The 11,594-nt window shown below is 34.7% G+C and overlaps 1 protein-coding gene across 1 annotated transcript; it reads left to right on the plus strand.

Moving 5' to 3' along the window:
• Positions 1-7,949: 7,949 nt before the first annotated feature.
• On the plus strand, positions 7,950-11,594 carry LOC140008932 (uncharacterized). The gene is made up of 3 exons (XM_072053959.1): positions 7,950-8,435; positions 9,103-9,238; positions 10,482-11,594. Exons 1-3 carry the CDS (start codon positions 7,973-7,975, stop codon positions 11,143-11,145), a joined length of 1,263 nt encoding a protein of 420 aa, XP_071910060.1. The 5' UTR covers positions 7,950-7,972; the 3' UTR covers positions 11,146-11,594.

The raw sequence follows: 11,594 nt of genomic DNA on the forward strand, positions 1-11,594 counted from the left end.
TGACTACCCAAATAATGAGAAAAATCAAATGGATGACTTTATCTTTCAGTGAATGTTTACTGTGTAATTAATAATCATTTTACCACACTTATGTCGTATTAATTTTGGAATAAGTTGTGCCAATTTTATTATGTGATTGATGCTCATTTTTTGTACCAAAATATAACTCCAATGAAGAAGTACTTCGAAATTATTTCTAAAACTCTTTCACTTAGGATTTAGAATTCTGAGTTATACTTCTATAAGAGGTCAAAAATGAGATAACTCATTTTCTATAAGAGGTGGTAAATATCTTTCCATACTTCAAGTATATACCAATATGTCAATGATGTGAGCATTCCCTGTTTACGAGACCAATCATATAGCAAATAAATTGTAATTATCCATACTTAAGATATTATGATAACCTTGAGTCTAAGAATCACACGCATAAACGACACTTAAACATTAATCCTTTGGCACTTAAAGATTATCTCATTGTGGGTCAATTTAGTAAATTTGATCATCCTATCAAGCATCCATAGATTAGTTTAGGTGTTTTACATACTATAGTAGATGAAATCTACTACTTCTCATATAGAAGAGGCATAGTATATGCTAGTCTGATCGTGTTAACAGTGCCCTGTCTTGTTACTTTGATTAGAGATATTTAAAAAATAAATCTTATCAATAATCAAATGAATCTCACAATCATAACTTATATGATTTCATCAATTAGCTTTATTCTAAGGGTTTTACCATATAAATATAAATATATTTGCAATCAATATGATAAAAATGTCGTTTATAATAATACAAATAGTTCAAGTCTGTATTAAATCCCATAAGTTGATTGATTTTAGGGTATACACGCTTTCAATCCCTCACTTGCACTAAAACCAATCACTCATAGGTCAAAAGCCAAATGAGCATACATGAACATCATGTTTTCTTTAAGATAAATTTTAGTAAACAGATCAACTGTGGTGCATCCGTGGGTACTATTTGTATCTTCACTTTTATTCCTATCAAAGAGAAATAAGAGTTGCAATTTTTCTCTTATTTTCTTGGATGAATTTTGAATATTTTTCTCAAAAATCTCAGAGACAATTTGTGTATCAATTAATCTTGCTAGCAAAAGATTAGTGAGTATTTTGATAGGTTGTCGAAGCCTGTGCAATAATAAAAATAAACTTAGTTGCCAATCGGAGTAATCAAAATCCAATTCTAAGTACTGGAGTAAGGACTCTAGGTGTGCAATGGGTTATTTGATTCACCCTGTTCCCGAACAGTTTGCTTAATGTGATATACCAAAATGGAATTACTTGTTCACAAGGAGTTACTGATTTGTAAACAGGGCAAGTAGGGTCGAATCCACAGGGATTGGAGTAATTCGTTTCTTACTAAAGTTCAAGTTAACATGGGGGGATTTAGGGAAATTAACAATAAGCTATGCTCATCAAATAATGCAATTAAATAAAAATTAAATAGCAAACTGCAGAAACTCAAATAATATTGGACGGCTCTAGTCAAGAAGCAACTTTGGAATTGGTTCTTCTAACTGATCATCGATGCAGGAATATTCCACATATAAACTGATAAACAAGTTATAATTGTCAAACAAACGATGACAATCAATTTCTCCATAATTATCGATAGCTAAAGTACGACCGTTAGCTATTACCCTAATTGCAAAATAATCCTAGGTATGACCATAGAATTAAATTTTATAATTGTCTTAACATTTAGAGAAACCCTGTTCTAACCAGACAACACGCTACGAGGATTGTCTACAAATTAGCCCGTATATTTCCCTGCCATAACCTTGATTATGCCAGTTGCCACTAATTTAGAACAATCAAACAATTACGGATTCAATTATTCTAATTGGCTCTAGGTTATTGAATTAATCTAACATCCGGGCCCGGGACAATTGAATAATGCAACAACCATAGGAAAATAAAGCAGGACATATACGAATACCAGAAAATAATAGGAAAACTAAAATCGATTAGATCTCACAATTTAAGTCGAATCAAAACCTCCGTTGTTCTTTGACTAGAAAAAGGGATTTTGTTTATCCCCGTTGAGGAGAACCCACGCAAAATTGTAGGGAAAATTGTCGCGTCCATTATCTCCCCTTGAGAGGATTCAATTTGATGGAATCCGAATAATGTCCCCAATTACAAAGTCAAAAAATGACATACAAAGGAAAAGAATTCCTAGATAGGAATTGGTCAAAGACCCAAAAGCTAGTCTCCTAGTCTTAATTGCTTCCCTATTCTTAAAACTACCAACAAAAGAAAAAGGAGAATCCCAAGAAAATAGCGCCTAGTCTGCCTACTCCAAGGACTAATTACAAAGAGTCCAATTTCTTTATGGTTTCCTCTGCCAACGCACCAAACGGCCATTAAAATAGGAAACTTTTGTCCTCCAATTGGAATCGGCTTGCAACTCTTTGCATATTTGCACATCTCATCCTTCACTTTTCAGGATTTTGTACTCCAGTCCCACAATTATGTCCAAATGCCAATTATAAGTATAATCCAACAATTAACAAAATATTTGGCACAAATAATGAGGGAAATCAATTAGAAAATGACTAATAATTAACACCCTATCAATTCCTCCACACCTAAATCATGCTTGTCCTCAAGCATGAAAACAACTAAACTCAAACAATGGCAGCTCTCACGTCATCTATTGCCAAGCTGTGCTTACACCAAAATCAAGGTTCAGTGGCTAAGTGTGAAGACACAATCCTCCCAATTAGCTCCTGAAATCACAGACTCATCCAATTCATGGCTAACTCATCCAGGAAATCAAAATATTAAACTAGCAACAATCAACAATTGGTTCAACTGACAACCAAAATCTCAACATTGAAGAACAAGGATCGGCAGGCCAATATGATCATAAGCTTACGTATTTTTCACATCTGTTCTTTTTTTCTCTTTTTTTTGTTTTTTTTTAAGAAAACGAGTAAATGTTTAGTCCCAAGCCATTCAAGTCTTTTGACGTGAGTTCTGACATTTTTAGATGAAAAAGTCCAGTTGCTCAACTTTTCACCGCTTCAGGACCACTTACTCATAGATATCGTCACTTTTTGACGCGAGAGTCGACACTTGTGGTGAAGACTCCTAATTATTGGGTGACGACACTAGCGGAGTATAACCATATGTTATTCACAACAATATACCAAAATATCAGACAATTAAAGAACATGGCCCACATCACCTCCTAAACATAGAGAACTAAGGTCAACATCGACCAATCCACACAACAGTTGCTAGCAAAATATTTATATTGCCTAAACAAGTTAACCACAATTTCCACAAAGTCATTAAACTCATGATATTCACCAAGACAACATGCTCTTATTTGCCACTGAAGCCCAAATTATAGAATAAATCACATCTAGCAATAGAAGAATGAGTTTGCCAGTCAATTGTCGATCACCAAGATAAGCAGTACCAAAAATAGAAAATAAAGAGACACCAGTCGAACCCCCCTACACTTGAATGGTACATTACCCTCAATGTAACAAATAAATAGCAAAAGCAAGAAAAAGGGTAACGGAACTTCCCTGAAGTCGGGGTCACAGCAGTGGGTGAGGCGGAAATGGTGCTTGATGAAGCGGCAGCGAGCGCAAGAGGCGGTGGCGGCGCTTGGCAGTCGTGCGCCAGGGTGGTGGCGAAGGGAAGAGGCGGCGGCTATAGAGGAAGGTTTCGGCCGAAATAGAAAAGGGAGAAAGAGAAGCAGGGGAAAAAAGAAGAAAAAGGAAAGAAAGAAAGAAAGGAAAGAAGAAAGAAAAATAGTTTTTTGGGGTTTTCTCTCTCTTTTTTTTTTTTGAAGTCAAAATTTAAAATTTGGTATTTGAAAATCGAAATTCTGAGTTGAACGGGAAATATTTTTAATTTTCAATTTTTTAATTTTTTAAAAAAAGAAGAAAAGGAAAGAAAGAAAGAAAGGAAAGAAAGAAAAGAAGAAAGAAAAATTGTTTTTTGGGGTTTTCTCTCTCTTTTTTTTTGAAGTCAAAATTTAAAATTTGGTATTTGAAAATCGAAATTCTGAGTTGAACGGGAAATATTTTTTATTTTCAATTTTTTAATTTTTTAAATTTTAAAAAAAAAAATTTGGATCTTAGGTCGTCAAACATGGCGTGGGCATGTCAAGATTATAAAACGTCCACTGACCTTGGGAGTTACTTTTTGCACTTTAAAACGTGCCCTCTTCACGTGGGCACGCCAAGATTCCACTTTCTGCCAACGTCGCGAGATGTTGAGATTTTACCAACATGGCGTGGGCACCCCAAGATTGGTAAACGTCCACTGACCATGAGGTTAGGGTTTACACGATTAGCACATGCCCTTCTCGCGTGGGCACGCCAAGATTACCTGTCCTGGTCACAGTAGAGGAAAATATCAATATCGACTATTACCCAAGTGAGAAATGACAAATTAAAAAAATTGAACAACAAAACCAATATTTGGGTTGCCTCCCAAAAAGCGCTTTTCTTTAATGTCTTTGGCTAAATATTGTCATGTTTGTTCGGGAAGGATAAAATCTTGTGACTCATTTCAGTGATTCGTCCTCTATATAATTTTGATAGCCCTCGTAAATAGAGTAATTCTTGAGCACACGAGTTACGACCTTCCATGGACTAGTAAATGGAACCAAACAAGTCAACAATAATCTGAATTCTCCATTCACTCCTCCATCACGCACATTTATTGGTCTAAGATATCTTGCCATCGTCATTCTTAATTTATTCATGTCATGAAATTCAAAATTTTCTGGTATAATAAAGTCAATCTCACTAACAGGAATTGAAAAATAAGAGTCATGAGAATATTAATTAAGGAATGGAGAAGATGTTACCACATTTGAAGATTGTTCACTGGATTCATTCACTTGAACGAATTGATGTTGAGGACTCATTTCTTGCACTTCAACTGCCTTTTCAATTGCATCTTTGGATCCATTTTCTTGAGACTCTTGTAATTTCATGTCACTTGTCAGGATAATTACATTCTCATCCTCTTCAAGGTCAATGATGGTTTGAGAGGGTAATTCTTCACAAATTGAAGAAATCAATTTACTCATTATAGATGCTAATTCACGCCTTCCATCTTCCTTCTCTTTAATCATCCTTTGTGTCTCCTATTGAAATTGATATGTGTTAGTAGTTATTAATTTAACCATTTCTTCAAGAGACATACCTGACATGGATGATGGCTGTTGTTGTTGATATTGATGTTGAAAATCGATTGGCTCTGGCGTATAATTAAAGTTGGAGTTGTCCCACCATCTTTGATCAAACCCATTTGAATAAAGGTCATGCCACGTTCGAGATTGAGGTGAAAAATATCCAATCTTTTTCAGATAGGCAATCAGGTAATCTTGATATTTAGAGCACATACCGGTTGAATAATCTGTGGCATAACAAATCCCACAAGTTGCAGCAGCTATTTTGTCTATAAGAAAGTTTAGTGAATCTGAATATTGATCATTAGAAAAAACACAAGTCTCATTTCCTTTCGTAGGAATAAAATCTAGTTTATCACCAAAATAAGGAATGTCAGTAGCCATAAACTAGTAAAAAAATAAGAGAAAAATACAAAAATAAAAACAAGATGAATTCAAAAAGAAACAAATTAATCATGCACCAGTCCACGGAAACGGCGCCAAAAATTGACAGGTTGTCGAAACTTGTGTAATAATAAAAATAAACCTAGTTGCCAATCGGAGTAATCAAAACCCAATTCTAAGTACTGGAGCAGGGACTTTAGGTGTGCAATTGGTTACTTGATTCACTCTGTTCCCGAACAGTTTGTTTAATTCGATATACCAGAATGGAATTATTTGTTCACAAGGAGTTATTGATTTGTAAACAGGACAAGTAGGGTCGAATCCACAAGGATTGGGAGTAATTCATTTCTTACTAAAGTTCAAATTAACAATGGGGGGATTTAGGAAAATTAACAATAAGCTATGCTAATCAAATAATGCAATTAAATAAAAATTAAATAGCAAACTGCAGAAACTAAATAATATTGGACGGCTCTAGTCAAGAAGCAATTTCGGAATTGGTTCTTCTAACTGATCATCGATGCAGGAATATTCCACATATAAACTGATAAACAAGTTATAATTGTCAAACAAATGATGACAATCAATTTCTCCGTAATTATCGATAGCTAAAGTACGATCGTTAGCTATTATCCTAATTGCAAAATAATCTTAGATACGACCATAGAATTAAATTTTACAATTGCCTTAAGATTTAGAGAAACCCTGTTCTAACCAGACAACACACTACGAGGATTGTCTACAAATTAGCTCATATATTTCCCTGCCATAACCTTGATTATGCCAGTTGCCACTAATTTAGAACAATCAAACAATTAAGGATTCAATTATTCTAATTGGCTCTAGGTTATTAAATTAATCTAACATCCGGGCCCGGGACAATTGAATAATACAACAACCATAGGAAAATAAAGCAGGACATATACGAATATCAGAAAATAATAGGAAAACTAAAATCGATTAGATCTTACAATTTGAGTCGAATCAAATCCTCCGTTGTTCTTTGACTAGAAAAAAGAATTTAGTTCATCCCCATTGAGGAGAACCCACGCAAAATTGTAGAGAAAATTGTCGCGTCCATTATCTCCCCTTGAGAGGATTCAATTTGATGGAATCCGAATAATGTCCCCAATTACAAAGTCAAAAAATGACATACAAAGGAAAAGAATTCCTAGATAGGAATTGATTAAAGACTCAAAAGCTAGTCTCCTAGTCTTAATTGACTTCCCTATTCTTAAAACTACCAACAAAAGAAAAAGGAGGATCCCAAGAAAATAGCTTCTAGTCTGCCTAATCTCCAAGGACTAATTACAAAGAGTCCTGTTTCTTTTTGGTTTCCTCTGCCAACGCACCAATCAGCCATTAAAATAGGAAACTTTTGTCCTCCAACTGGAATCGGCTTGTAACTCTTTGCATATTTGCACATCTCATCCTTCACTTTTCAGGATTTTGTACTTCACCCCTGCAATTATGTCCAAATGCCAATTATAAGTATAATCCGACAATTAACAAAATATTTGACACAAATAATGAGGGAAATCAATTAGAAAATAACTAACAATTAACACCCTATCATATTTATAGACAAATAAATTGTCCATATCCTTATGGAAACCTAAAATTAGTTTCCAATGGGATTTAATTTCCTTATTCTAATACAACACTTGTATTTTGAAAGAGTTAAGCTTATTTGAAATGTCTGTTTATTTATTTTTATTTAACAAATGAAAGATTGTACATCATGCTTGCAATTTTCTTCTTGTAAAAGTATCACTGTAGAAAAAAAAAGTCATGCACCAGCTTGCCATGTGTAATGCACATTGCATTGGGCTACTGTCTCGGACCAAATATTTATCCAATCGTATTGTTTCGCCATTTAACTTTAGTTACCCAACCGAACAATCCAACCGAAAATCTTCTTTAACATTCTTCATGTCTTTCTCTCCTAAGTTTTTAGTCTTTCAAGACAGCTAGTACAAGTTGGTTTAATTAATAAAAATGGATCATTACCTCACAAAAATTGTTTATTCAAATTTTGCTATTGATGTGAGAACTGTATTGATGGACAATTTATAAGAATCTTTATAAGACCTATGATTTTGAAGGTATGCTTCGATCGGTCGAAACCCAACCCATTTAAACTTTATTTTATAGAAGGAAAAAAAGGCCTTCCGAGACAACTTTGTGGAAGATGGCCTTAAAATTTAGCTATATAAATAGAACCAATTCTCCAGGGTTTCTTGCAACCGAAAACTTTATTCTACAAAAAATAAATAAATAAATAAAGCCTTCCGAGACAACTTTGTAGAAGATGGCCTTAAATTTAGCTATAAATAGAACCAATCTTCTCCAAGGTTCCTTGCAACCGAAAAGAAGTTTTAGTTTTCCTTTCTCACAAAAAATGAGGGATTCTTTCAGTTTTATACAGAAATATAAACATTACCTCTGTACTTGTTGGCCACGTCTTACTATCAAACCTCATGGCTCTAGCAGATCGACGTGTTTTCCACTAGTTTGTTGCTATCGATATGTTATCCTTCGAACGAATCACCTTTCTTTAGAACTTTTCTATTTTCTCTTTGTTTTAGCTTTAGGTTTCTTGATTCTTAAAGCCATCAAGCCAAGAAGCCCAAATTTTCAACCCATGAACTTAGATTTATTTTTCTCTTCTGTCTCTGCATCCACTGTCTCAAGCATGTCCACTGTTGAAATGGAAGTTTTCTCCAATGCCCAACACCTCATGATGACTGGTTTGATGTTCATTGGTGGCGAAGTCTTTACTTCCATGGTTGGAATTCACTTGAGGGGATTCAAACCCCTTAAATCCAGCAAACTGGCGCTGCAGTTGGTTCAATTATTAGCAAGTCTGGTTCTTCCACTCCCTCAAATTTTCCTAAGGAAATTGAGTTAGGCAGAGCCCCCATATCTAGAAATACTACTAATGTATCCTTATATAGCATTCATGAAGTTGAATTGGGAGATATCCTTGTAACCAGAAGGGATACTAATGCATCCTTAGATTGCATTGATCACTACATGAAGATCGATTAGATCAAATTCTTAGGCTTTGTAGTTTTAGGTTACCTTCTTGTTTTTCACTTTCTTGGACTTGCACTAGTTTTTGTGTTATATCAACATTATTTCAAGTGCAAAAGATGTGCTAAAAAACAAGGGTCTAAAAAAAGTTCACTTTTCCCATCTTCACAGTGGTTTCAACCTTTGCTAGCTGTGGTTTTATCCCAACCAATGAAAACATGATAGTTTTCAGCAAAAATTCTGGTCTCCTTATAATTCTCATCCCACTAATCCTCTTTGGGAATACATGATTTCCTTCCTGTTTAAGGTTTTGTATATGGTTTTTGGGGAAATTTTTCAAGAAAATAGAAGCCCAGTATTTGCTGAAGAACACATAATACATTGGCTATTTGCACTTGCTTCCAAGCATTCATTCATCGCTCTTGGTGGTTACAGTCTTAGGATTGATTTTGATACAATTTATTCTTTTTTGTTCCTTGGAATGGAATTCATCAGCCTTGAGTGGATTCAACACTTATCAAATAGTTGTTGGGGTGTTGTTTCAAACTACAAATGCAAGACACACTGGTGAAAGTATTGTTGATCTCTCAGCTGTTGCCCCAGCCATTTTGGTGGTGTTCGTCGTTATGATGTAAGTTTCCCTTTTCTTGTTCTCAATCTTATTTTAGCTTCACTGCAAGTTTTATTTTATGCCTTCTTTTGACTTCGCTTATTTTGTTTGCATGCATTGAACAAAAAACAAAATTTGAAATCTGTAGATTTATTCCAAAGTTCATCTGCATATAATACTCAAAAGGATTTGTTTGAACACATAGAAAGCATTATCAGGGTGAGAACAGATAAGTGAAAGCATATCCCATGTTCGTATAATTAAGAAAAAAGACTATGTATATAAGAAAAAAGTTATTGGACACAAAATGCAAGAATTTGTAGAAATTATGTTTAACTTTTCTATAACCTCAACTCACACAAGAATTACCAGTCTGTATGCACAAATTTCGTTGCCTAAGATAAAGACAAGAAAACTTGCATAAATATCAAATTTATTAAATCAAATAATAAGTACGTTGTAATCTCTGAAAATTCTTGAATCAAAGAATTTAATCCCCTGATTCTTTTTTCGAATGAGTTTAATCGAAGGGCCCAAAAAACTTATTCTCCGATCGAAAAAGTGTTTCCTACAATTTCGTTGTAGAAAACGATTGATTTGATGGTAGCGTCGAATACTTGGAACTTCAAGTCTTCAACACCGATAGCAGGAGGATTTGTTTGACTTCATTTGGACTTGGATTTGAAAAAGAAATCTCTTGATAGAATTTGACAGAGTTTCTCCGAAAGTTAGGGATTTTTCCTATATTTGTCTTGAGGGAAGACCTTTATTTATAGCCAAAATATGTAGGCTAAGTCTTCAAGAAAACCCTCAAAATCTTCTTGCATTTTGGATCACTTGCCACTCAAGAAATCCATTTAACTTGGACTTAAATAATGGGCCAATCCAAATAGTCCATTGTGAGTTAATAAATCACTTAATTCACTCCAATTTAAATGGACATTACAAATTTAATTTGATTTAATAGCCCATATAATATTGGCCCAATTTGACGGTCCAAAACATAATGGACTTCTACAATTTAATTTAATTTAATCAAGATTAATTTAATTTATTTAATCTTGACTAAATAAATTAAATAAATTTTCTTTGTGTACAAATGCCCCCACTTCAAGATTCAATTGAAAACTTGCTTGTCAAGGATTGAAATTGAGACTTGAAGTATTTGATGTTTTTTTTTTTTAAAGAAAAGCCAATTCCTTTGCCAATTTAGTGGTGAGTAATTAGAGTTTGGATTAATATGCGTGATCCAAGATCATAACAGGTCTACACCATTCATGTATCACATGTGGTCTACGGCAAAGTGCAATGCACAGGATTATTCCCTATGTTATCACAATGCAATTGCTGCTTCTACTGCAATTAGTCTCGAACCTCAGTGGCTTGGCAATTGCCAAAATCAATTCCATTATCCAAATGGCTACCTCATTGATATTTGGAGTTCCAAATGTCCTAAGATACTAGCCACAGACATTGGAAACCAAAGGTTGCTGAACGACTTCGGAAATGATACCAAAAAAATAAGAAATGCTCCACTTTCCAAAATCACTCAAATGCCTATGGTAACCGGCAATATGTTGAAGCAAGAAATGGAAACATCCAATTGGGTATCACTGCTTCAATTGGAACTTGGTTTCACTCTTGCACTTAGGAAATTTTCTATGACCCCAGCACCGCTTAAACATCTTCAACAATCAAACATGGCCACCAAATCATTCCTTGGAAACTTCCCATTCAATACTTATCATGAAACTTTCACTTTAGAGAACCAAAACGTGGTGCAAAGATTAGGAAATGTCTTCACGCTTCGGCACTCAAAATTACATGCGGCAGACTTGCTAAATCGAATTGATAATTTCCAATTTGCATCTCAAGTAATTGGAAGTTACTCGAATTTAGCAGCTTCCAAATTCATGACCTTGCTATAATCAGCCTTCGCACCTTCCGGATGGACATTGGTTTCTTCTTTGCAACCTGGCGCCAGCTCGATTTAAAGGAGCAAGACCCAATGAAAAGTGACTGGTTGAAGGCCAATTGTCCCAACTTTCTTGAAGGAAATGCAGCGAACGAGCTTCACTTTGGCAAGATAATCATCAATGCTCCTTGCTATTTAAGTTTTAATTCTTGTCAACCCATCTGCTAAATCAAAATTCCCTTGAGTTGTATCACAGACTCAGTGAAGTAAGCTGAATTTGTTTATCGAGAACTTGCTTGTTTGCTGCTGCTCATTTACTCTTCTTGTGGCTGTTGAAAATCTGGCTTTGCCAAACTTTAATCATTGCCTAAACCATTAGTGTAGCCTTGTGCCCCAGTTGTTTGTCAAATTGCTCCAGTGGTCATGCAACTCATGCAATTGTACTAAAGTTCCTACCGAACA

Source organism: Coffea arabica, chromosome 6c (genome assembly GCF_036785885.1).
Source record: "Coffea arabica cultivar ET-39 chromosome 6c, Coffea Arabica ET-39 HiFi, whole genome shotgun sequence".
NCBI lineage: Eukaryota > Viridiplantae > Streptophyta > Magnoliopsida > Gentianales > Rubiaceae > Coffea > Coffea arabica.